A 27,353-nucleotide genomic window follows, 5' to 3' on the forward strand; every position below is an offset into this window, starting at 1 on the left:
TGCAACATGCTAAAGTATAAATCCTATGCATATGTTTGAATATTTATCAAGGTACTGGATATCAGCGCACTTTATTCAGTTTTCTTAAGCATAGAATTTAGTTTTGCGTAAACCTTATATAATATAAATCTGACTTTAAATGTTGGTTAATTCTGTCTCTTACCGTATTTTGCAAATACAATCGCACTTATAAAATTAAATATGTAGCACAAAATGTTCCATAAATGTCATTTAATCTTGGTAGAAACCTATACGTTTCAAGCTTCTGTCTTCTTGAACAGAAGCTTCAAGCTTCTGTTCTAAATTGTGTACTGCTATTATACTATTCTATACAGAATTAATATTAAAAATTCACCCTTTCACTTGACATTAACTGTTATATTCATAAATATTTGTATTTATTAAAAATAATGGAGAAATATTACAGTGGATCGATTACAATCATCGCAAAAACACGACGCGAATCTCGCCGATAAAGTAGATGCAGAATAATAAGTGTATAAACGTTTGTAAGTTCTATCCAGCCAATTTAAAGTATTTTTCCTATTTATATTATTAACCGGGTTTTAACACGATTAATTTTATGGCAAATAAAGATCTCTCTTGACGTTTTGACTAGGTTACATTAGAGGTGGTCACGGGCTGACTGGAGTGACAGCGATGTCAATGTACATAGATAGGTGCCAGCAGTTTTTTTCTTCTACCGTTATCAGATTAACATACACGATAGCGACACATAGCATAATATATTTCGTGTTTAAACCCGTTAATAATGTAAATAATGTATATTAAACTCGAAAGTTTAAAAATAACTAGTGTTTTTCTTGCTCGTGTCTAAGCTTATAAAAGCAAATCAAATTAAAATATCTTTATTCATGTAGGTCTATTACAGACTCTTATGATATGTCAAATATTTCGTTCGGAGTACTTTCGAGCTAAGAACTGAGATTCTTGTCAGTTCTTAGCTCGGCTCTTATTTTACAAAAATACAGATTCATTTTTAAATTCAATTAGATAGAATATAATACGAACCACCAGCATATCCTATTCCACTTTTACAAAAGGACATATTTTAATCAGTGGGCGTAACCAGCACAGACCAGTCCTCTCAAGCATAACCCGTTCACGATTATGACGAACCCCATCATACTCGTGAACTGGGTGCTGATTGTTCACAAAATTAACCCAAAATTGTTTTACCACATAAAACAGTTTAGACTTTCATAAATATAGTATAGTATATTTAGTATTTGCCCTCACAGTACTGATAACACCTCCAAATTGGTCATTTGCAGCGACTAGCAAGCAGTAAAGAAATAGAAGATAACCTTGTTCACACTCCTTTATGTACTCCTCTTTAATAACTGAACAAAACTCTAACTCGATATCAATGTGTTATATCCGTTAACGAAATGTCGATACGATTTTATTTAATGGTAAAGGTAGGGATTGGTTTCTTATGAACACTCGATGTAAAACTTTGTAGAGGAATATTGTAACCTACTTAATTCGCTGTTGTACACGCGACAACTGTATTAAAATGTTACATATTTGTTATTCTTTTATTATTGTTCCCACGATATTTCCTCTGCTTCAAGCTTAATTTTATAATATACTAGCTGACCCTCGCAACTTCAACATCAGACTTACTTGACATTTATCATTATATTTCGCCCAAATTACGTGGTACCTTTTTAAATTATTAGTGTTATTCTAATGTATAGACTGTGTTACTGTAAAGTTTCCTCAGAATCCATTCAGTCGTTTTTGCGTGAAAGAGTAACAAACATTCATCCATACTCACAAACTTTCGCGTTTATAATATTACTAAGATTTGTAAAAGGATCATCATCATCAACACTGGTTATTTGCTCAATAGCAAAATCATTTTGATTCTATAGAAACATATGCGTTTTATTAAACTTGAATCATGATTAAAAACCTTAATATTCTGTATAAATATATTTATAAAGGTAAAGTAAATAAAAATTAATAACAAAACATTGCTCAACGATTGTATGGATAATTAGATCACAAACAATTTCAGTCGTGGCTACAATCCTCAATGTCTTGTAATATGCTGTCAACATAGCGACCTATATTTAACATGGGATTCCTCATTCTATGACAGTAACAATTGCAGTCTGCTATTACATATTCTCTTGATAAGCCTGGCCATATTGTAGAAGATTTATGACTAAAGTTCAAATCTCTTTTACTTGTTGTAAATGTAGAATTTATGTGCCGTGGTTCGCTGCTCCATCGATTCTTGTTGCTTTGGTATTCATACATGTGTTTAGGAGAATGTTCGGAGTTGTATTTTTGGTCAATAGACAATTTTTTGCCTTTATTTCGATGGGATAGCTGCAAGATCAAGCAAGAATGATTGAGGTGTCGATACATTGTCTGTAGCTCTTATTATCTTTATATATGACGGACTACTCAAAACATATAAAATACTCTATCCTGAGGATATAAAAACGATCGCTATCTAATCATTATTGCATCCTAAAAACTTGCTTCAATTCTTTTACCTGGCTAGATAGCGAACTCTGCAAAAATACCCGAGCACAATTGTTTTTCGTAGGTAGCAGTGCTTAAAACAAAATGTAATAACTCTAAGCCCTCAGTAAAAAATAATATCTCTAATTATAATAAAATCGTGGCTAGGCAAAAACTATGTATTTATGTGGAAGTCTTTAACTTAATAATGGCTGGAGTAATTACGATACAATTTTAACACAGAATATGTTGTTAACATATAAGTAAGTTGGAAAATATACGCTACATCAATCATAGTATTACTGCATTCCTATACATTCTAAATCCGACAGTGAATATGACTGTCAATTTGTACTTATTACTCGTAATGTTTCTACCGTGTTTGTACTGCACGAGGAATTGAACCCGCAACCATCGGAAGTAAAGCGGTATGCTAAACAGCTGGTCCTCGAAAGCCGAATTGTTTACCTTGTGGTTTGTCCAGTTTTTGTATTTTTTCGTATCTCTACTTATTTTTCTTTTGACAGTCTTGTGAGGGACGGAGGAAGTTTCGGATTCATCAGTAGCAAACTTTATCGGAGAAACGTAGGGCTGCAAAATATTAACTAAAATTTAATTATTTTAATTAATAGCTATTAATTAAAATAATTGAATTTCATATTATACGGCATTTCTATTCATAAGTCTATCCTTTTCTTTAAACGTTCTTACCCATCACCTTAAAACCTTTACAGACTCACTTAACTTCAGGTGAGCTTGCGGTCAAACACGCTCAAATTTAAAAATTAAAAAAAAGACTCCAACACTATTAGTGCAATATAAACATACAAACTACCAGGTATTCTATGATACTATCTACTCACACATTCGGTTGATCCCCCTCCGCAAAACGTCGCAAGCAAGCACGGCAGTCAGAAATTGAGACCCATAGTCATAATAACAATTGCCTGTGAAGATCATAAGACCTCCATTAAAAATTAATTACCATCTACATTTATTACATTTTCTACATTTATCACATGTGTACTTTATATAGTCTTATGCATGGTTTCATGGCAATTATAGCAATAACATTAGGGCGACTTGGTACCATAGTGCAGATGGACTGCAATGGATGAGAGGTGCTAAGCAAGTGCGAGAAATTATTTTATCTCGTCTGAGTGCATATCTACAGGCGACTATTTCTATATAGATAGATAAATCGTTTATATGGTGATTACTGGTTGCTGTGTGTAACTGGTAATGATGATAAACAATTAGGTACACTTATATAAATATGGAAAATACATTCGACTGATCCATCGATATTCCGATTATTTGTCATTCCAATCATATTATTTACTACTTAAATAATATTATAAATATTACCGTGATTCAGTTGAATAATTTGATAAGCAAATGAAACCAGTTTTGACCACACGATGAATAAATTATTGTCATCGTTTTTCCCGTGTACATGTTCTCTCCCTTCCATCATTGCACGCGTTTCAATCGATGGCAAACTTTCCACGCTGGACATTTTAGCATCATCACACAATTTGGTATAATCTTCTATGAACTGCAAACTAGCTTTCACAGTTTCCATTTGCATATTGATATTTTCAGCTATATTTTTCTTCACAGATTCCAGTTCTTCTTTTATATCATCTGCTAAATTTGTTCTGGATTTTAGATTCTCGACCACGCTAGTAATACTTTCCTCAAGGCTATTGTCATTCCTTATGTCTTCTATACTTTGAAATTCTTCTACATATGGTGTACCAAGTTGCGAGTCATCTTGGCTGAAATTGTTATCTGAATCTTCTAAGTCACGCTCAGTAACTACACTGATACGGTCGTCTTCGAGTTCGCAAAAACTTTCAAAGAAATCATCATTGCTCGCACTAAATGCTGTTTTCGTTCCTTCGCTCGTAATACTCTTCTCTGTGCGAGGCTCGATCGTACACAACCCGAATTCATCGTAGAGCCTTCTTCTGGCTCTTCTTTCACGTAACTCTCGACGCAGGATCCTCTCCTGGTAGGACCTGTCTTTCAATTTTTGTGCAGCCTCCAACTGATTGTTTTCCAGAGATTTAAATTGCTCATACAAATACCATGATCGAACTCTTTTAGTTTTTTTATGTGTTGTTTCCAAATCTACTGATAATTTATATTATATAAATATAAGAACTTTAAAAGTATTTTAAGGTAAAATATATCTTTTTTTATGTTTAGATAGCCAAGACAGTGATACAAACCATTAAAACCGTTTGTAATTTGAATGTATATAATGTATCATAAATTTACACTATAAAGATTTATAACATCCTAATAGGAACCTTTAAATAGTATTGTCCTGCTACTACTGCTAAGACTAGTCTATTTTTTACAACGAAACTTACCGAGAGAATCCAAAAAATCCATCCACGCCGTTTTCTTCAAACAATATAAATTATTTATTCAACACTTTTTTGTTACTTTAATTCCAAATTTTACATAGTTTGCCTAAATAAATATCTGTTAATTTTCTATTTTATTTTACAGGCTTGGGTATATATAATATAATAAAAAGTTCTATTAAACATCTCTCATCCTTGTAACTGCCAGTTTATATTTTCTATTTCTAGTGATGTCAATTTATGCATTATGAAGCAACCAGTATCAAACTCGAATAAATAATTCTTCATGGGTCTTGACAGCACACTAGAACGAGATAATTGGCGACTGCTAATATAACTAGAGTGGCTTACCAAATTCTGTAAGCGGTGGAGACGGAAGCTAATACGGCTATTACACTGGTACGAGTAGAAGTACCTATTACACGATAAGAAACGAACTTTAACAATAATCCTTACTAATATATATAATATATAATATTATAAATGTGAAAGTAGGAATGTTTGTTACGCTTTCACGCAAAAACCACTGAACCGATCATCAAGAAATTTTGTACATATGTTCTTCGAGGTATTAGAATGAACATAGGATACTTTTTATAAAATAAAGCAAAAAAATTCATTTAATGGATTCAATGCGACCGAAGCCGCGGGTAAAAGCTAGTATTTAATAAGCTATGAAACACGTATATGACACACACTTTTTCACTTGTTTTTAGTGGCGGAGAAATTTGATAATGAAGATATGCGAAAGATATTACAGAGATACGGAATACACAACAGCGGCTGAGAATGCCTTACACGCCAGAGTAAAACGGCTGTAGTGAGCGAGAGAATCGTACCTACTATAGTTGAAGCTGCGAGATCTATGATGTATGCTAGGAAACAAATGCATGGTAGAGTGTGTAATGTTTTTTTATATTAATAATGTATTTTTATGCATAATTTTAGATTTTAAAATATTAACATTCTCACTCCTCTACATAAGTGTGCGAAAATTTATTTATATTTATACTTCTCCGTCTGCGTAATTTTCATAAAAAGGAGTATGTACCAAGTTTCTGATTCACGTATAGATAAATACCTAATAAACTCAGTACATATATTACGATGGGATTATTCTTCGAATGAATAAAATTTAATACACAAACAAAAACATCTTTAATAAAAAAAAACATCTTTATTTATGACACAATAGGACACAACATTAAACAACCCAAAGTGAAACAAAATTATGACATGAAAACGACAACACCTAACAACACTAACATACTCGTTTAAAAAGTAGTCTACCCATGTCTATAACATTAAAAATACGCCATTGTTACATAAAAACTTTTTTGTAGGTATAACTAAAGCTAGCGCGACACAAACAGAAACCTATTTTTCACATGCATAAATGAAACAAATCGAATAGACATAGCGCAACGAAATTATAGTACATCTCCAAACAAGTAACTTGGTTTCGACAAATACTCCAACATCTCACTAAAAATATACAATTGAGAGAATTAAAAAATGAAAACGATTTATCAGCGATTCTTGTATGATCAAATGGCAAGATATGTTTGAGAACTTTCAAATATATTTTGAAAGTTAAGTAAACGTAGGCATTCTTGTGTAAACAACCCACGTATCTTCACAGTTGTAAAATAAACTCCTGTTTGCGGGGGCAAATATGCATAACTCTGAAATAGAAAACATGGAAAGCAATATATAAATATTGTCTGAGTCGTAGCAAATAAATAAACTACCTATATATCTACGTACAGATAGACAAATCCTTTAATTAATTTTCACAAATCACAAACAAAAGTCACATGTACCTACCTAATCAATTTACAAAAATCTGCGTTCTGACATCACAATTATTTCATACTAGCTACTCGCCCGAGTATACATGTATTATATGTACATATAAACCTTCCTCTAGAATCACTCTATCTATTAAAATAAACCGCTTCAAAATCCGTTGCGTAGTTTTAAAGATTTAAGCACACATAGGGACGGACAGACAGCGACCGCGACTTTGTTTTATTACTATGTGATAATGATACTGATTGTAACAAATAGGACTAAAAGTAATTACTTTTTATAAAATGTAAGTGTGTATTTTCAATAATCTTAATAATATTATACACTAGAAAGTTTGTAAGTATGGATGTTTGTTACTCTTTCACGCAAAAACTACTGAACAGATTTTGATGAAACTTTATAGAAATAAGTATAGAAACATAATATAGCTTATGCATCACAATAACACATAGGCTATATTTTTTATTGAAATTTAAAGAATAATGTTATGTATTAAAATGACTAGGAATTGTATCTGATTCTTACAAACATATTAATAGAAGAATATTGCGCCACCAGCTGGTTGTCTACTGTATCCAGGGTTGGTTTGCGAGGAATGAACACCAGAATTCATCAACTTCACACTGAATGGAGATCTGTGCTCCGTGATGCCTCCTCGCTTCATAGGATGACCCTAATGGAAATGTAAACATTTGTTAACATATAACAAATGTTCGTATTGCTGTACTATAGACTACATAGTCTATAGTACAGCAATACGATATGAATATAGAAAGGTGCAGATGGAATCAGGTGCGAGTGAAAGCGTCGACGATGTATATGGACAAAAACAAGCAACTACAAAAGATATAACTCCGACCAAATAAATAATCTGCATGTGGAATGTGCATATTTGAAACAACCAATTCTGTTTCGCAGATTCAGTCACCAAGTGAGACTGGATCTGAACGACGGTGAGGTTTGGCATTAAAATTCTAAAAGCTTGTGTACTATTACGATGAATGAAATAAAATAATTTGTTTAATTCATAATTTTCTGCAGACATTAAATTAATGTACCCATTATAGTTCTAAGTATTTACGAATAATGTTAAATCCGTCCATACCAAAGGAACTACAACAGGTGGGTGTTTGTCATAGGTATTTCGTAAGCGTCGCCACGTGTCACATCCATGAGTCTCGGGCTGTAAGTGAAGGTCCTCCTTATCGGCGAATTTCTCCGTGGAATGGTTGTATGTAGCTGACAGGATTAAATCGAGACTATCATCAGGAAGGCTTTAAAAAGAAATATGTTGGTATATATATATATATAACGTCTAGACAACGACCTCGAAATTACATATGATTTTCTACATACGTAGAACATCAATCTATAATTTGTGATAAGTAAGTAGGAGTAAAATCCTACAGAAGTTAGCGCGCTACTTAACAGCAGAAATAGGTGGCTCCCTCTTCTGCCTACAACGGCTTAACGATACGACTGCGGTCACCCATGAACCCATAAGATATATTGAACTTGAGTCTTAAAAGGCAGTAAATTCAGTTTGATGAAAGGTAACATAAGCTAAGTACCTTTCATACCTACTACATACCACATGAAATCGAGCTAGTGATTTGATTACTTATATTGTATGACAGTAGTGTAATATTTACATAGATAGCAAGTTCATCAATACTTACTGGAAAGGATAGAAAAAGCTAAGGCGTCTAATACTCGCTAGAGTATGATGAGAAAACAATCTAGAGCCAGTAGGGACACCATGTTTCTCGTTAGTAGATAAAACAATTTCTTTCCTTAGCTCACCCTCTTTCCTTAAATCAGGCAAGAGCTTTTTATTTCGAATTTGTTTTATATCAGACATTTTATAAATTGTTAAATACACTTTACTGATTTTGTAAGGCCCCAAATATTTACTTAAATTTTTACCTATCCCTAAATCTTTTACTCAACAAAAATTGTAGACCGAAGTAAACAGAACCCATAGCAACGAATTGTTTTAAGTAGATACTAGCAGTATCTGGCAACGCTCCACGCATCAAATACAGCTCATATTGCTAGCTGTAGATTTATGTAGGTGAACGAATTTTTAAATTAATTGTTGTCCTAATAAGAATAATTATTGATAAATTAAGATAAATTAATATGTTCAAAAATATTTCGTCATTGTTATCATTATTAACCAAGAAATCACTATATAATTACAATGTAAATGTAGCAAATAATCATTGCGTCTTTATATAACTGTTTGTGAACCACAAACTAGAACGAGATGCTGTGTGAACTCTATGATACTTCTTTTTTAAAACACGCTTTAAAATATATCTGGATTGTAACCAGCATACAAATAATCTCCCTAAAGTTAGGGTATGTTAATATACTTGTAACGATTTATTTCCACATTACAGAATTGGGTGTAATTATACTTGGAAAATCTTAAATAGAAAATGATTTATTCAAATAAACTTACATTGATGCACTTTTGTATGCCTAATCATATCTCGTCTTAATCTACTAAATAGTAATGGTAGTTGTAATTTATTTATCCAAAACGAAAAAGTGCCTACCTGCTAATACAAATCGGAATCTAATCATTAGAAAAAATCTTAATCTCAAGCTAACGATCTTTGCACGCACATTTTACTGATATTTATAAAGGAAAAATTAAACAAGAACTGGCAACACAACGATCCGCCGCCACAAGCCGCCGCTTTTCATTTCCGGTAGCCATATTACTTCGTCCATTTCTATTCTGCGTTCTTTGGCTTTCTTTGATAATTGTAAGGTTAGAAACTATTTTCTTGCTCTTTGTGGATTTTGCTTGCTATTAGTTTATATTTAACTCTTAATTTTACCTAATATATTTTGGTTTTAGTATAGATATAAATCACAATGAGTTACGGAAGGCCTCCGCCGCGCATCGACGGCATGGTGTCCCTCAAAGTGGACAACCTAACATATCGTACGACGCCCGAAGATTTACGGCGAGTATTTGAAAGATGTGGCGACGTTGGCGATATTTATATTCCAAGAGATCGATATACAAGAGAAAGCAGAGGATTCGCGTTTGTCAGGTACATATTTTCAATTGTGACGTCATTCTGAATACCGGTAAAAACACCATTTGCTATTAATTACTGATTAATTGCAATCAAAGATTAAAAATATTGCCCATATTCGAAATAGATCAGGCTCACAATTGGCTATGTAATCTGAATCAAATTCATTTGTGGTAATTTTTAATAGATTTTATGATCGAAGAGATGCTGAAGAAGCTTTGGAGTCTTTAGATGGCCGTATGCTGGACGGTAGGGAGCTCCGCGTACAGATGGCTCGATATGGCCGCCCCTCATCTCCCTACAGAAGCCGTTACGACAGACGTCGCAGGTATTTATTACAAAATACAATTTAAATATTTAAACTCATGCTTGTCTTTGCTATAACAATTCATTTCAGACTCATAAAACTGGTGACTGGTTTTGACTGACATTTGAACATAATGCTACGATGGCAAGGAGTGAACGCTGTTTCTTATTTTATCACTCAACTTGAGCTTAAAATTGTTTTTGGAATAAAAATTTAACTTTTATATATTAGTATAAAAAATTATGTGCTACTTGATCACATCAACACACAGATCTAAAGTCTAATCCTAGTGTTTAAAACACTAAAGCATTGAACCTAAAATTTGGTATATTTAGCCTTAGATTCAAATTCCCTATTAAATCCTATTATAAAACAAGTTCAGGATCAAAATTTTTAATAGATGTTTTTAATAATGATTATTCTTAAGTGTAATCTAGCCCTTTTGTGGTCTTTATTGTCACATTTTCATGCTGTGATAATTGTGAATTTCTATCGAACTGTAACTAGACAAGTATTAAGGCCCTATTTCTTTTATAGAGAGATAACTAAACAAACATTCCTAATTACCATTAAATGATATTATTCAAACCATTAAATTTAATTACTAGATTATCTAACACATTTTATGAGAACATTTCAAAAGCACAATAAATTATCAATATAATTCATTGGTCAATTAACTTAAATAAATAATCATGCTAAACTAAAGTAAAACCTTAACAACATGTTGCTACCAACTAACATACAATATATTAATATTAAATGTTAGTTACTTCTAACTGTACAATTTTATAAGATAAAACATCTTAATTCAAAAAATTATCTATATTTTAATTTTATTGTCATTTATACTGTATTGGTTCTTTAAATTTAGTTAATACAAAAGTACCCTTTTGGTTTCAAAAAGATAAAAATATTTATTTTATTACAATTACATAGTATATATGATACTGTGGTGTTGCACTGCAACAAAATTTAAAAAATAAAAAGTAATATTACCTTAATTTAAACTGCCATAATTTTGTATTTTATTTTTTATTTGTCACTGTGGACAGAAAAAAATATATATTATTTATTATCAAAGCAAAACCTCAAATATACATAACTGCAGGTGCATTTCTTCTGTCATCTGCATTAGTCAATTCCAAAACAATTGCTTCCAATAAGCTGCTACACATTGAAAATGCTTCCATTTTGTATTAGGTGGAGATTGCTTCCGTGAATCCTGGGCAGCAAAGGCATGTACCAACGGAGGAGTGAATGATACTCATATGTATGTGTGATGGTATTTCTTTTAGCCACTCGCGTTCACGGTCTCGTTCACGTCGTCGATCCAGGTCCCGTTCGCGATCGAGGCGGCGCTCGTACACGCGCAGCCGGTCGCGCTCGCGATCTCGCTCCCGCTCAGACTCGAAGAGTTCCCGCGGACGCTCCCGTAGCCGCAGTCGCTCCAGGTCCCGCTCCAGGCACTGAACTGTTGAGTGAGTCTCATTTTGACTTATTTTATATGTATTCTTATGTCAGTTTTGTTCTACACTATTTGTATAATATAGTCTGTTTATTCATGAAAACCTAAAATAAGATAAAACTAATCATATTGCATTCTTTAATAAAAAAAAAACTTGCAACGCAACACTTTTATAACAACAATCTATTTGAAAATATATATAGATTGTATTGAAGAAAGTATTATGTAAATCATACTTATTAAAGTAATTTACATCATTAACTTCAATGTTAAGTTAACTTCAAGCTGGATCATAATATATATTTTTCTATTGAAATATCAGTCCAACAAAATTTTTTATTTTTATTATTTTGAAATTGTTTATCTTGTATCCTTGGATATGTTTATTGAAAATTTTAATGATTCAAAATTACACGCAAAATTAGGATGTCTTGTCTACACTTAACAAATATAGTATTATGAAAAATATAATTGAAGATATTTTATTGTATTGTTAAATAATCATAATAAAATTTATGTTTATTTTGCCCTATAGGGTATTTTATTAAAATAATAGTAGTTCAATATTAGTTCATTATTTATTCCAGGTTGAGAGTACCAGTTGTGAGCTGAAGTGTTGTGCCACATGACTCGGCAGTCTTTGGCCCAGGTACTATACTCAAACTCACTAGCCATCTTCATTTATGACCACCACTATGAATACCATAGTGGTATTACATTCAATATAATTTTAAGTTCTCTATTTAGATTAACTATGTAAGAATTGTATGTTTTAAAATTGTTCCTTTTAAATGTTTTTATATTCATAAAAAGTGTAATGTACTTGAGCTTGTCAAAGAAAATACTATCAGTTTGATCACCTTTGTCTCTAATGATACTTTTAGTTGTATATTTTTTTTATATTTTAGTTATTGTATAGAAGCTACATAATAACAGTCATTTTTGATTCATTAACATTATATGTAATTAATTTTCTCAGTCTTGTGTATATGGATAATCAACATGAACAAAGTGTTTGACCTCTAATGGTCCTTAGATATTATTTCAGGTTAAAATTAATTGTTGAGAAGATCATGTACATCCCAAGGGCATATTGGGCTAAATTGGGCAATTATATGGCACTCCCTCGTCTGTGGTAACACACTTCAACAAAGAAGTTATTACTTTTCTTTATATAGATTTCTAGTGTTATTATATTGTCAACTTGTTCACATGTAGTAAGCCTTATAATTTTGTATTTTATTATCTGAAGTACATGTATCAGAATAAATTTTGTAACTCCTAGTACTAAGTATTAGTACTCAAATATATTATTATAAAGAAGGGCAATAATTTAATATCGTTTTAATAATACGACTGTAATTATCATTAATCGCAATGTTGGTATGCTCAAGGTGTGGAGTACGCGGGGAGCGGTGCGGTTTGCGGGGGGGAGGGGGTTTGCTGATTGCTGACAACTGCTGAATTGCTGTTGTTGCCGTTCATAAGTTATGAGTAAACTTTTATATTATAACAAAACGAGACACTCATACGTCATAAAAATAGAGTCGCATCGCCCAATATCAATAGAGCATCTATAACAAATAAGTCCAATTGACGAAATATTGCAATAGGATATTTGACTACTCAGACGTAATTTTTCGTAGAACAGTATTACATATTAAAATGATTATTTGGGACATTTAGTATGAGTTGTTTAAATATATGTAGGTGTCTCATAATAATATAATAAAATTCACAAAAATAACCACTTTAGCTGTTCAAAGAATATGCTGAAATACTCCCAATTCCAACTACTATATATAAAAATAATATCTGTCAATAATGCGGTTGCAACCACCATTCGACACGATTAGGAATTAAAAAACATTAAATAGTAATAAATGGCTTACTTTTATAGATCTAATGTTCAAATTGCAGAAATTAATATATTTATTCATTATAATTAAAACCCAAAATAGTTTACTTAAACATACAGTAGGTTTTACGTTTTCTTAGAATAATGTAACACAAATATTTTCAATACAGTCAAATAGCCTATTTTTATTTCCTCTTCCGTTAATGCTGATTTTTAATTCCATTATTATACAGTCGGTTTTGAAATATCTGTTTAGAGTACACTTTAAATTTAATATAAAAATAAGTTGTGACAAAGTGCATAAGTGCATCAAACAATGATTAGTAAAGTCGTAACAATGAAACGTAGGTAGCAGCCGACGCGCAGACACCCAAACTAATACATTCGTTTGTTTGGCAGGCCGGTGCTGCTCGCTGGCCTGTTTGCTGTGGCAGTTTCCTGTGCTGATTGCTGTGATTTGCAGATACACCTTTTTATTCTTGTCACTATTGACATAACGCCTCTCTCCTGCCCTTCAACCAACCGAGAAATATAAGTACCTACCTATATGCGTTTAAAGCGTAGTATTATAATTATTTCAGTTTTATACTTTCAAAGAAAAGGTTTCAATGAACAATTTAGTGGTAAACCTTTTCTTTGAAATTTACAGTCAAGAAAGAAGCATCACCAGATGTGGGACGCCTGGCACCGAACTGTGTAGGTTTTATCTTAATAAATAATATTATTAAAAGAAAATGTATTTTTATTTATATAATACCATACCGTACGTAGTATATAATATGAACCGTACTTACAATCCTTGGATTCCATGAATAAATATGTCTAGGAACCATAGAACTTCAATGTCTATACAATATACATTGAACAGGGTTTTGGGTGGGTGATAATGGAATGGTTCACCTGCTTGTTCTAACCATTTAAGCTGGCGGGCACCAGTGGATGATGATTAAATGAACATGAAGTCACGTCAATTAGCCCGTTTTGGCAAATTGCAATTTACCACCATGGTTTAAGGAATGAGTGGAGAGAATTTATCACACGGTGGTTTCCAGGGTAACCATGTGTAGATCAACCTGATATGGTACATTGTTAGCAATGGCTTATTAGTCCACATTACTGACAAACCACCTTAATAATTTACTGCAAACCTACATCACAAATGTAGTGAATACATAGCATAGGAACTATGGGTATGAATTATACAAACTACAGTATAATAATATACTTACGAGCTTATATATGCTTAATAAAATCGAAAAGTACGGTATTAAGTCTGCTTTTTGTTTAATAAAAATTACCTATTAACGAACTCTGTAACACACTTATAGTACAATAAATAAAAAACCCTGGGCAATTAACACAGCATCATTTAGTCCCACGCTAAGAAAAGTTAGTGTTATGGATACTAGACAACTGAGTACTGACTAATTACACCCGGACCGATACAAATGTGCGCCGTGTGCGAGGAATAGAACCCGAACGCGGCCATTGGAAGTAAAGTGGTGTGCTAAAACGCTAAACCGCAGGTCGTGAAGTACAATAAATTAAATACTAGTCATTTATGCTAACGCCAGGTATAAGGTATATATATATAATATATAACAATTATATAAAAAAAAACTCATTTTAACCAGTAAAAATATGTTTATACTTAATTATATAATTTTATGTCATAGCATCATGACTTAATATTAAAATTAACAACTAATAATCCATTATGTCCAGTAACAATTCTGAACCATCTGCCTGCTTTATGCTCTTGACCAATTGCTGCATAAAGTTGTCTACCATCATTAGTGAACTGCATACAGTTAACAAAACCGTTTACCTCTATATTAAATAAAGGTAATACTTTCCTATAATTGTCGCAAATTTTCCATAGCCTAATTTTATTATCATAAGAGCCTGATGCAAACACATCAGAATTTAATAAAGTTGCAAGACTAGTGATCCATCTTGGCACATCATTATCAATACCATGGGCTTCATTTACAGTACATAAAGGTTTCTTTTTTAATACACTCCACACACAAAGTGAACCATTATCGCTTCCAGAAACAAAATGCTCTTCATTCAATAATTTTACTTCATCTATAGTACCAACAGGTCCATTAAATATGAGCTGTGACTCTTCTACGATTTTCCATATTCGAACCGTGGTATCCCGGCCCCCAGCTGTGATTGCACACTCTCTAGTCAAAGCGTCAATAGACGTTATGGGAGACTGATGACCAAACAGTGTTTCCACATATGCCATCTCATCCAAAGACCAGATTTTCACAGATCTATCTTTACTTGCAGAGTACAACTCATGTGTATTCTTTCTAAACACAAGACCAGTCACTGGATCTTTGTGTCCTTTAAATGTATGACTATGCTTCAATATACTAGGGTCCCATATCTGTATATTAGGTGATTGGTCGGATGAGGCCAAAAATTTTGTGTCTGTTGTGATAGCTAATGAACTTATTCCACCTTTCAATAATTTAGAATGAGTTTTATAAGTTATACAACCAAGTTTCCGTTTCTCTTTGACGCCCCATTTAATTATGGTGCCACACTTGCTGCCTGTGAACACAAACTGTCCATCATTACTTATACATACACATGTTAGCGTGAGACGGTGTTCTCTGGCGCGTATTAGTCGGAAGTCACTGTCCCTAGGTGCGACGTAGCTGTCAGCCACTTGTGTCTTTAATTTGCCTTTCTGTTCTAAATAATCTTTTTGCAGTCTTTTCTCCACGACATCATCCAGTTCCTTCAGTTCAGCACGTTTCGCTTCCTCTCTTTCTATTTCTTCAAGGTACTTCTTTGCTAACCTCAGTTTTGTTTGTTCAGCGGTCTCATGTTCACTCCCCGAATCTTCAGCATCGGAAAACTTTTTAATCTCCAAATCACTTTCAGAAGATTCGTGCCCATTTTTTAGGTTAGGTGGAGTTTTCTTAGACTTTGTTTGTATTCTATCGCCTTTTCTTTTTTTCACTTGTCTAGATTTACCTCTTAAAAAGAAAGAGGAAGACATTCTATAAAGTTTTAAAGTTATATCGAATGAAATTTATTTAAACACATTGACTTGAACAGAACATAACCAAAAAATTTGTTATTTTGTGACATTAGGCAGCTGTAGTGCGACCATGAACTCGACAATAAAATACGATAAATCACTTAATTTATATTTATGGATACATTATTTTGTTACAATATATTGTAAAAGTAGTTTAAAAAACATGCTTAATGTAAAAACTAAAATAATAAGGAGTGATACGTATGTAATCATCATTTTTTACTTTTTATATTACTAATTTACTACATATTATAGTTTGTAAAAAACCAGTTCTGCTAATTATTAATATTACAATAAATGTTATCTTAATAGTGGAGTCTTTTCTGAAGAGTTCTCCTGAGCATTAATATCAATATTGAAGAATATTTAATTTTTAAAATATATCGGAATATACGTCAGATAAATATCGATACTTTCATTTTTGAAATCACTATGACGTTATGCCATGTGTATTTGACATTTCAGTATTAACTTTTTTTTTAATTGAATATATTTTGCGACAGTGGGCTATTGTTACCATCAGACTGTTACTTATGGTAAAGAATATTTTTTTACAAAAGTTAGGAATAAAATGATATAAGTAAATTCCTTGTTGAGCAGCTCAAATTAATAGATTAAATTTAATAATATACTTTGATAAATAGACATTGAAAAATATAATGCCATAACAAAAAAAAATCAAACATTCTATATTTTTTGTCTCTGTAAATGCTATTCGAATATACAATTCGAAAATGACGACAAATTATATGTAATTAATGATTTGGATCGAAAGATAACGCTATTTAAATATTTAAAAAATTTATGGAAATAATATGTACCTACACTTGTAATATTTCTATCGACACTTGAGACCCTTCCCTTAGTTTACGTTTCCATTAACATAGATTTAAGTTAAGTGTAAAATGAGTCTACATCCCGACTCCGCGTCGACTGTATGGGTTACTAATAAACCATGTAGAACACTACCAATAAACTTAATAATGTCTAATAAATAGTACAATCTTTTTACGAGTATACTCATTACCTACATACTACAATAAATAATATATTACATAGCGCCACCTACTCACAACATACATAACGCTACAGTGATGAGGATAACCTACTAATGCTACAAATACAATAAAATTGTAAATGTCTGTACATTCAATATTTTATTACTATTATATTATTTCATTACACACAGTAAAATATATTTTGTTAGACTCAGATAAGCTGTTAGTTGGTACACATGAAACTATTGTTCATAACTTAAACAAATTTAAGGAAATCTTATATTAAGAGATAGGGAGTGATATTTCTTCATAATAATAATACTTATTTATTCAATAGACATAATAAGTAAACAGGTAGCTTATTTCTATCACTCTTTTGTATTTGTGATTAACAAACAACATGTATATGTATAATATAGGTTGTTGCTATACTTTGCTATGAGAACCTAAGTAAAAGTCAATAATAGTTCATTTTCAACCCACAATAGTGTTTGCACCTCTTAATTGGAGATACCCAGCAGTTATATCCATTGGCAAACTTCTTACTGTAGCAAATTCTTCAGCATTATTGTAATGAAGTTTGGAGTGTCTGTCTATATATGGCGCTGGTAAACCTGATATATCGGAGTACTTCTTAGTTGGTTTGAATGTTGGTGGAGCATTTATTGAGTAATCTGAAAACAATATTATGAATAATAATAATAATATATTTATTTCCTCCACTAAACATAAATATGATATAAAGTGAAACAGAGCCATTGGGGCATGTAAAAATTAATACAAATGAACTGGTGTGCAGTTATAGAGAACTGGTGCCTGTACTAGGCATCCGAAGAACCTGTTGACACAGATTCTTAGGTCACCAATAATTAGTGTTATATTAGAACTGTACCAATATTCAAGAGATTGTTGATTGCTCTTTATGTATCCTTAGATCATAGAGATCTAAAGATTCTTCCATATTTAATATTGTGATTTATTTAATACTTAATTATTCTTATTAAGTGTTTTAAGTAACTGCTCATTATAGCTAGTATATAGTAAATAACAGAATACTCAGAATAAATGATAGACTTCTACAATTAATCCTGAAGCTGAAGTTTTTTAGAAGCAACCGACGATTGCTTTTTGTTTCGTATATTAATTATTTATAAGCAATGATGAGGTTATATGCTAGAAAATTTACACTACATAAATAGAACAAACTACATACATAATACCGCTTCGTTAGGCCATGGGAGTGCTCGTTCTGCTGTTAAAATTTGCTTCAATGATCTCCACATTCGTTTCTTACATCCACTTTTTACTATAAACTTATTTTCCGCTTTAAAGCAATAAGTATTTTCTGAATCGGCAGTCATAATTTAATGTTTAAACTAGCAGTTCATTCAGTACACATACTAATTTCGTGGATATAGTGGTTATAATTGCCGTACTGATTATCTAATAAGGTAATAATTATGTAGCAACGGTAAAATAATTGCTCGTTTATAAATAAAACCAAGAAAATTAAAAACTTAAAACCAATGGATATGAAAAAAACAATAACAAACTTTCATTTTTCATTTTTAAGCAGTGTTACCAGTTTTATTTTGTCTATTTGCTGAATTTTGACTAATATGCTAAATGCAAATAATAAAATGTACCAAATAAGTAATAATTACAGATATATTATCTAATTACATTAACAGATGTTTAAAATAATACTAGAATATACCATTAATAAGAGCAGAACAAATTCAATTCTTGTCTAGATTTCACAGCTCTATTGTCTTATTACTCAAATATAATTTCCAAAAACGTTGTTCTCTAAAGCCATAAAATCATATAAATAAGTTTATATTATAGATTATGTTTTTTTAATAAAACTGTCAAAATTGAAAATGTTGAATTGACATTTCAATATTGACAGTTTTATTAAAAAAATAGAATATGAAGACAATAGACATGGCTGTATGGGCGCAGTTTCCTTTGCCTTTCCGTCAAAAGCATAAACAGAAGCAAAAACATAAACAATAATAATATTTTTAGAGTATATGTAGCAATTTTTTAACAATCGAAATCTTGATTTATGTAAAAAAAAATCTTCAATGAAAGTATCGAAAAACCAGGAAATTTAATCACATATTGTATACAGTTATTTTTGTGAGTGGCATACTGTGCGTACCACCCTACGATCTCCTGTTACTATATTAAAGGGGGTGGGTAATGTAGGAATAGCGTTGTCTACCTTATCCAGGGTGGTTGGGGACTTGGGGTGGATGTTTTATATCGGGTATTGGTTTTATATATCTGTGCAGACTGACGTCTCGTCTCGTAAGGACTAGAGTAACGTAGAAATATTAGTGGAAGAGAGTCGCACTCCGACGCGTGTTTTTCTTTGTTTTCCTATAATTTCTTAGCATATTTAATTCGCAATCATGAAAAAGGGATATAAAGTCACAGATGTGAAAAGAGAGAAAAAAATTGGTATCGCCGCCGAAAATTTAGAAGAATTGATAGAAAAATCTCGGAAAAAGTTGGGTGTAAGTGATACAAATATTTTTGCACACTATTTTTTATTATAATTAATAGTAATAGACGATGTTTTCTATTAGATGTGTAGTTGTTTTAGCCTTCAATTATGTAGGTCAAGGCGACATGGCCCTGACACATATTCTGCTACCTTGACCCAATTCCCTTGTTTTGCAGTTCAATGCCAACTGCGCGGAGTGCCGACTTTTTGTGGCGGAAGATGGTACGCGTGTGGATGACGACGAATATCTCGACTCATTGCCGCCGCAAACACTATTCATATTATTAAAGGATACTGAAAAAATGGTAACTGGTATGTCTCATATGATTTAGATAAAAATAAAAGTACTTACCTGTATGAAAAAAAAACAAAACTGTGTATTTTATAATTAAATAAAATCTCTTTTGGCACACCTCACACACCCATATATATATATTTATTATTTATAATAACACTGATTAGGATTACTCTCTAAATAGTACATAAATTATTTATGTACCTATATGTGTATGTATATTCAACTGGATTTTTAGGTTACATAGTTTAAAGTATCAGGTAGTGCATGTAAGCCTTATTTTCATATTTTATATGAACAGAAAAAGAAATACTGTCTTTCAGTTTTAGCATGAATGTATATGTATATATATATATAGACTATATAGATGCTAAAATATCCTATATTGTATAAATGATTTTTGTATTAAAAGTACATTTCTGTTCATTATTTTATTAGTAGATTTTTTTTTAAATAAAATATCTAATATTTTATATATTGATTTCAGATTTTGACTACTTCTATGATATGATTCGATCAGTGAAGAAGGATTATATTGATACTGGAATGGCAGCTAAGCAATTCCTCAGTACTAACATCAAGGAGAAGTTCAAGGCTTTCCAGAAGTACATTGCGGCATCAGATGATTCTCGTACCCTGCTTAGTGATCGAGCAGATGATCCATCCTGGTTTGAAGGTATTCTACAATTTACATATATTATACTTTTTTTTATTATTTCAATATTTTTTTATTTTGTGCCATATGTAGTAGTAAGATAAGAAGGTTTACAGAAGATAAGTGGGAAAAAATAAACTATACAACCATTGTAATGCTTCACTGTCATACTCAAGTCAAGTCAGTCTCCAGACAATGCATTACTATTATTTTCTTCACTAATATTTTAAAGAGGAAGGGTTTGATTTACTGTTTGTTTTTTTTAATGGACAAACTAAAAATTAATAGACAAATTATAAAAAAGATATCACATTTAGAGACCTAATAAATTATCGGTAAGTATTTATGTTACTATGACAGAACATCTGTATTATAAATGGACAGTGCCACACTACTAAGGCCATGTCGCCGTCGTGTGCGAACGGCGCACACAGTCAAACAACAATGGCGCTGGATGAAATGCTAATAACAATTGCGTGTGCTAGACCACTAGACCTCGGTGGTCTAGTGGTCTAGCCGCTTTACGACCGATGGTCGCGGGTTCGATTCCTGGCACGGCACAAACATTCGTATTCATGAGTGTGATTGTTTGTATCGGTCTGGGTGTTTTCTATGTATGATATGTATGTGCGGAGCGCATTTGTAACGATTCTCCTCCGATACGGCTTGACCGACAAAGACCAAAATTATATCGAAAGTCGACCATCGGGCCTCTGTCGTTTATCCCTCAAAAAAATCCATGCGTTTAGGTCGAGTTTTTAAGAATAAACGCGCTGCGCTTAACATGTGACCTGGTGTATAAACAATACACTGGTAATAAACCTAGTAATTTTTTGCATGCAGGCACTGCATTTGTAACGATTCTGCTCCGAAACGGCTTGACCGATCGAGACCAAAATTTCATCGAAAGTCGACCTCAGACCTCCATCGTTTACCACTCAAAAAAATTCCAATCGGTTTAGGTCTAATTCTTAAGAATAAATCAACATGTGACCTGTTGTGTAAACAACACACCGGTAGCAAACCTAGTACGTAGTAAGATTGTTACACATCAAATATTAATTTTCCAGGGTTAGAGCTCAGTGAAAAGACAAAAGAGCAGTCCATGTCCAAACGCGTTAAAGAACGAATGAGAGGCTATTTCTACAAAACAAAAAGTGCACTACAGTCATCCGAACACTACGTTCATACCAACGGGCGCGGTAAGAAACTTATCGACCAGTTCTTAGTTGACCTTAAGAAATTACTTGAAGCTTCTAAATACAATGAAGCATATTTCAACCGTAACGCTGATAAAAAGGGTTCTCTCTGTGACAAAAGCGGGCTTTTTGTGTGTGGAGGACTTTGGAGCAAGAATGATTGCGACTATGAGGGTGAACACGTGATAAACCCTTACAGGAGTCGTGAGGAGCGAATCATATTCCAAACTTGGAACTTGGATCATAAGATAGAATTGTCAAGATCAGTCATACCGAAAATATTAGAGGCAATAGAGCGATTCTATAACTGTGAAAATAAATGCATAAAATGTGAAAATATGATTAAAATTGGATATATAGATGCAGACAGATATTATTTGCAAATATTTACAAAGCAGAATCTTAAGTTGGTCCATATTGTTTGCCACTATAAGGGTAGGCACGATGCTGAATCTGATGTATACACTGTATGCAAAAAGTGCTTTGATGGTCAGAGTATTCAATATAGTAATTAGAATGCTATGTTCATAATGTTATATTCCTAACATATTTTGCTGCAACATTCTATAAGTAGAGAAATGAATACCTGTGATAGGCAATATAATTACATATTTTCATATAATAAGTTTTGATATAAATAATAATGATAATATATTTTTTTATTAAATAAAATGCATGTAAGGATTAATTTTTGGGTAATATAACAAAGAATTTCGGATTTGACTACATAAACTTTAATCTACCAGAGACATATTTATTTAGAACAGTGTATGTACATCTATTGATAGTTCTATTGTTATACACAAATAGAACTATCAGATTTAAATAACTTAATTAAAAATAAAAATGTAGCAAATATCGTAAAATTGTAGCCTTTTACATTAGAAATTATTTACACTTTTAAAATATTGTTGATGTTGTAACTCATTATTATTAGATGAGAATAACTTTTCTATTCCTTGAATTGATCTCCTTCTGCCCTTTAAATTTTAGATGTAAGAGTAAATGTTTATATTAAGTTATTGGTGCCAAAAATGTTATCTTTATAAATATTATTACTTAAATATATAGTATATTGTAACTGTTATATTTTATATCTCATTTATAATTAATAATCAATAGATTAATTTACTATTTATTAATTTAACTTTATTATGTAACATAATGATTTATTATTAATCTTAATTATACACTATTAATAAAAATTATATGACCAAGAAGCTTAAAACAAAATGAGTAAGCATACTGAAGTACTAAATTTAATATTGACTGACGTCAGATTTATCTTTCCGGATATCAACTTATTTATCAATAACTTGATATCCGATATTTATCAATATTGCCATTATTTAGCATGTTTCTCTTAGCTAATTTTATGACTTCTCCGATAAAAAAAACATTGTATTAATGTGGTACATGTGGTAATTAAAATGCAATATTACATATGAATTCCTATTTTTTATCTTTAGTTTACTCTGCAAGCTCATTTTGTATATTAGCTTCTTGAGTATAGCGAAAGAATAGTTTAAAATTTTGAAATATTCTTTATTTATTGTAACTATACAATAAATTTTATATGTGAATCTTTAAGTTGAATCTTTTGTAATGGATTGTGTAATAATGTAATGTAAAGAGATGTATTGGAATTGGGACATATTTTGGACTGTGATATTACAAAAGCTATTTATTGATAGCATTTTCTATAGAAATTGACTGCACTAATGTTATTGTTCTCAGTCGTAAATCGATAATAATTTCAGTAACTTTTAATCTCTACTCCGAATAAAGAATCAATTTGCGAATTGAAACTTATGAAACTTATTTCATAATATTACTGTTAATTGCATCATTTCATTAATCACGTAATGAAAACATCTTGAAACTATAATAGTTCAGTGCTCAGAACAATTTTTCATTCATACTTTAAATGTGTGAACAATAACTTGATGTTGACGAGGTTAAAATTACAACAGCGTAGATTTACTTTCAAATCTATCTATTGATCTACATACTAGATATCTTACAGAGTAGACAGACAACTGAATTTTTATTTAATTCTTAAACACAACTCTCACTTTATACCTTTTCATAGTTTGTTTGTGTACAGGACTGTTTACTTAAAATTTATATCCATTACTTGATTGATGATTGCAAATCTTAAAACAATAGCGGAAAAGTTTCAGTATAGTATGTGCAGTTTCGTCATATATTTGAATCAATGTTGTGGTCAATTATTTAGTGAGGGTGATTCAAATTGCATATCATATATATAACAATGTTCCTAAATGTGTCCCAAAGAAAAGATGAAGGTTCAAAACGACCATATAATGTCAGTATTGTAACGTGAAACCTCATTTGAATACAGGGTTATAGATAGCCGTAATCAATTTTCTTATAGCAAAATACTATTATGACTGCTCCTATATTACTCTTACATCTTACGTTTTGGAAAATAGCCATTCGTCAGCAAAGCAGCCATTCGCCTGAAGTTCTAGAATGTCAATCGAAGCAAGCAAATAGCAAATTAAATTCATATACTAAGCTATCTTATTTACTAATTCTAAATTAATGATATCAGAACGAATGGATTTATTATCAAATAAATCCGTTTTGAAACAAAACAGGTTATTTATAAAGCCACATCCATTTTCGGCATTGGGGCCACTCCACTACAAAAAATGGACTGTTTTCTTTATCAAGCGGCATCTCCTGGCAATGACTTTCATTAATTTATGGGTTTTATCTATTTGTTGCAATGCATTATTTTTTTTATAAATAACATACCAAAATTATTTACGAAATATGTACACTTTACAAAAGCAATATAGGTGATATATGCCGACCGATATATGGCATATTATTAGGTATATATGTTTTTTAATTTACTTAAACTCATTGTTGTCATAATAGTATTTTGTTAATTTTGCAGAAACTATATATTACTCGACTGATTTGGTACTATGCCGACCACTATCGAATTTTTAGAACGAACTACGAGTAGTTTCTGCACTCTCTTTGTACGCAAATATGGAGTGAATTAGTTAGGTAAATAATGTACGGAAAGGATTGTCTGACGGTCTTTCTCATTTCTTAGAAAGAAAAAATCTGATATAGTAATATTTGAATAAGGATCTTTCCTATGTCTCCACAATGGGTAAATGTTATCAAAGCTGTAATAAGTCTTTTATATAATGTGAATAAGAGGCCTATTATCCCTATGAAAATAATATAAAATAAGTGGATAAATAACTGCATGTAAATTAAATATGAATGAAGATGAATTTTAATTTTAACAAATGAAAAAGATCTTCAGAATTGAGTGGGATAGACTTTTGTATCTTTAAGTTAAATTGAAAGGGTATACATAATATATTTCTACAATATTTAAGAGATAGTAACATTTTTGTTCTACTGTTTGTTGTGTATTGTAGGATCCTGTTTCACAGTCGTTAGATGAGTTAAATAGATACCTAAGTTGATGTGTTCCGAATACCGGGATAATATTCCGTTAAGTTCGTGCATGGTGCTTCAGAACATCCATAAATCATGTTATTGAGGGGTTCCCACCTCATTCACAACGTGGGAAATGGTGGATAAGGTGTGACGTGGGGACATTTATGTGAAATGGGGTGGAACAGGTCCTAAATTTCACATATCATTTTAACTAAGTATTAAATCACGAAATTTAAACTACTGAAGAAAAACTTAATATATTTCCAATTCAACTGGTTTTTTTTAATGTATAATATGGAATGGTGCACCCGTCTACGCAAATGGTTTACGCTGGAAGGGCACCAAAGGAGGATGATAAAATGAATATCAGATTAAAGCAGTTAGCCCATCGTGACAAATTCACTAGAATTTACTATGATGGCTTCCAGGGGAAACCGCGTGGAGGCCAAATGACATGGTACATATCTAGCATTGGGGTGAATAGCCCTCATCACTAACAATCCCCTCCTGCCTGCTGTTTTACTAGTGGATTGCAAAATAAGTGACGTCATAAACTTGTATTAAGAAAAAGAAATGCAGTGGAATTTCTTGCCAGTTCTTCGCAATTAAATCTGTATACTGAACTGGTCAAATGTCCCTCATGAGCAAAAGATTTTTGATTCGATTTGATTCCGTGAAGATATAATGTTCCTTGCTTCTTCATACAAAATGCCTCCAGTAATTCTAGTCACCGAAGGAATGTACCGGCACTGTGCACGACTTTCACGGACTATGCCACTTATCCCGCGGTTGTGAGACACGACCTAACTATCTTTTAAGGTTAATATAATATCAGAAATCCTATTTTGTGACAATTATACCTACTTGTTTAGATAGTCATAATTATGATCGATAGCAATAGTAAATTATAAGTAGCTTTTATGTATATGTCGTTTCAACTGTGGATTATAGAGCGTAGTATTGAAAATAGTAGTTTTTAAATAATAGACACTTCAAATAAAGACCATGGTAAGTATATTCTCTGCAAAATAATAGTATGAGAATGAAAAACTAATTATTATCAAGCGTTCAACGCTGGAAGATAAGGCGCACCTAATACAAGTATTAATGCAATAGTAAATTAAATTTGACATTACCACTTTTTAATGATCATTTCATTTTATTATTCTATCGCTACATTCGAAATGCAGATTTAGCCGATAATTTGCAGGAAAATCGGCTGGTGCTTACTTACAATAAGACACTATGTAAATATATACTTATGTTTAAAATCTAATGCGAATATAAACTATTATAGCTCAAAGTCATGACATTTGAATTTCATTGAATTATTACTAGTATATATGAGAATATAGTCTATAACTTGGCTTATATTAGTCAAAATATTAAGTAATAGTCATATGATAATAAATGATATATTTGTTGCCGTTCTTCCTCCACATGTGAAGGACATATTACAAGAATATTGTAATTCAATAGAGTAGTAGATGCTTCCAATAAAGCTTTATAGTTGTTCGCTGTAGCAATGTAGCGTGTTTGAGTAGTTATCGTTTAGATACTTAATCTATATACAGTATTACGGAACCTTCTCCTTTGTCTATTGTATGACGATGATTAAAATTGTTTGGGAAATAAAGGTTTTCTGTATTAAACGGCTTGTTTTATTGTCTATGGTTATTAAGTCTAAATATGGAACACAGCCACAGCCAGGGCTTAGTAGAAACTCTTATAATCAAGAAGCCATAGACTACTTTTGATGTTTTTACAATGACTGGAATGGGAAATAACTTTAG

At 31.7% G+C, this 27,353-nt stretch overlaps 6 protein-coding genes across 12 annotated transcripts; 2 read left to right on the forward strand and 4 right to left on the reverse strand.

Moving 5' to 3' along the window:
- Positions 1 to 1,953: 1,953 nt before the first annotated feature.
- Positions 1,954 to 5,093, reverse strand: LOC131852514 (uncharacterized). 2 transcript variants are annotated; one of them, XM_059203185.1, is made up of 5 exons: positions 4,884 to 5,093; positions 3,871 to 4,638; positions 3,366 to 3,449; positions 2,971 to 3,107; positions 1,954 to 2,364 (listed from the first exon to the last, which is right to left on the reverse strand). In XM_059203185.1, exons 1-5 carry the CDS (start codon positions 4,903 to 4,905, stop codon positions 2,044 to 2,046), a joined length of 1,332 nt encoding a protein of 443 aa, XP_059059168.1. In that variant the 5' UTR covers positions 4,906 to 5,093; the 3' UTR covers positions 1,954 to 2,043. The 2 variants fall into 2 exon arrangements, with proteins under 2 accessions (XP_059059168.1, XP_059059169.1); XM_059203186.1 differs by lacking the exon at positions 1,954 to 2,364 and having other exon boundaries at positions 2,977 to 3,093.
- Positions 5,094 to 6,060: 967 nt separating this feature from the next.
- On the reverse strand, positions 6,061 to 8,690 carry LOC131852528 (cilia- and flagella-associated protein 276). 2 transcript variants are annotated; one of them, XM_059203203.1, is made up of 4 exons: positions 8,372 to 8,690; positions 7,798 to 7,966; positions 7,222 to 7,365; positions 6,061 to 6,565 (listed from the first exon to the last, which is right to left on the reverse strand). In XM_059203203.1, exons 1-3 carry the CDS (start codon positions 8,551 to 8,553, stop codon positions 7,225 to 7,227), a joined length of 492 nt encoding a protein of 163 aa, XP_059059186.1. In that variant the 5' UTR covers positions 8,554 to 8,690; the 3' UTR covers positions 6,061 to 6,565; positions 7,222 to 7,224. The 2 variants fall into 2 exon arrangements, with proteins under 2 accessions (XP_059059186.1, XP_059059185.1); XM_059203202.1 differs by having other exon boundaries at positions 7,218 to 7,365.
- Positions 8,691 to 9,384: 694 nt separating this feature from the next.
- On the forward strand, positions 9,385 to 13,917 carry LOC131852457 (serine/arginine-rich splicing factor 2). Of its 5 annotated transcripts, XR_009357941.1 has the most exons (6): positions 9,385 to 9,474; positions 9,565 to 9,763; positions 9,936 to 10,076; positions 11,354 to 11,536; positions 12,111 to 12,172; positions 12,918 to 13,917. XR_009357941.1 is itself a non-coding variant. In XM_059203116.1 (5 exons), the coding sequence occupies exons 2-4, from the start codon at positions 9,582 to 9,584 to the stop codon at positions 11,526 to 11,528; spliced, it is 498 nt and encodes a 165-aa protein (XP_059059099.1). In that variant the 5' UTR covers positions 9,385 to 9,474; positions 9,565 to 9,581; the 3' UTR covers positions 11,529 to 11,536; positions 12,111 to 13,917. The 5 variants fall into 5 exon arrangements, 4 of the variants coding, with proteins under 4 accessions (XP_059059099.1, XP_059059102.1, XP_059059100.1 ...); XM_059203116.1 differs by having other exon boundaries at positions 12,111 to 13,917; XM_059203119.1 differs by having other exon boundaries at positions 11,393 to 11,536; positions 12,111 to 13,917.
- A 1,103-nt stretch (positions 13,918 to 15,020) lies between these two features.
- Positions 15,021 to 17,201, reverse strand: LOC131852490 (U3 small nucleolar RNA-interacting protein 2). Its single transcript, XM_059203156.1, has one exon. It carries the CDS (start codon positions 16,401 to 16,403, stop codon positions 15,060 to 15,062), a length of 1,344 nt encoding a protein of 447 aa, XP_059059139.1. The 5' UTR covers positions 16,404 to 17,201; the 3' UTR covers positions 15,021 to 15,059.
- Positions 17,202 to 17,569: 368 nt separating this feature from the next.
- On the reverse strand, positions 17,570 to 19,012 carry LOC131852491 (INO80 complex subunit C). Its single transcript, XM_059203157.1, has 2 exons — positions 18,657 to 19,012; positions 17,570 to 18,117 (listed from the first exon to the last, which is right to left on the reverse strand). Exons 1-2 carry the CDS (start codon positions 18,802 to 18,804, stop codon positions 17,918 to 17,920), a joined length of 348 nt encoding a protein of 115 aa, XP_059059140.1. The 5' UTR covers positions 18,805 to 19,012; the 3' UTR covers positions 17,570 to 17,917.
- Positions 19,013 to 19,444: 432 nt separating this feature from the next.
- LOC131852544 (DNA fragmentation factor subunit beta) lies at positions 19,445 to 23,132 on the forward strand. Its single transcript, XM_059203223.1, has 4 exons — positions 19,445 to 19,968; positions 20,135 to 20,270; positions 20,741 to 20,929; positions 21,979 to 23,132. The coding sequence occupies exons 1-4, from the start codon at positions 19,864 to 19,866 to the stop codon at positions 22,620 to 22,622; spliced, it is 1,074 nt and encodes a 357-aa protein (XP_059059206.1). The 5' UTR covers positions 19,445 to 19,863; the 3' UTR covers positions 22,623 to 23,132.
- The last annotated feature ends 4,221 nt before the right edge of the window (positions 23,133 to 27,353 follow it).

The sequence above is a fragment of the Achroia grisella genome, unplaced genomic scaffold (genome assembly GCF_030625045.1).
Source record: "Achroia grisella isolate CSIRO2021 unplaced genomic scaffold, CSIRO_AGI_Agris_v1 utg853, whole genome shotgun sequence".
Taxonomy (NCBI): domain Eukaryota; kingdom Metazoa; phylum Arthropoda; class Insecta; order Lepidoptera; family Pyralidae; genus Achroia; species Achroia grisella.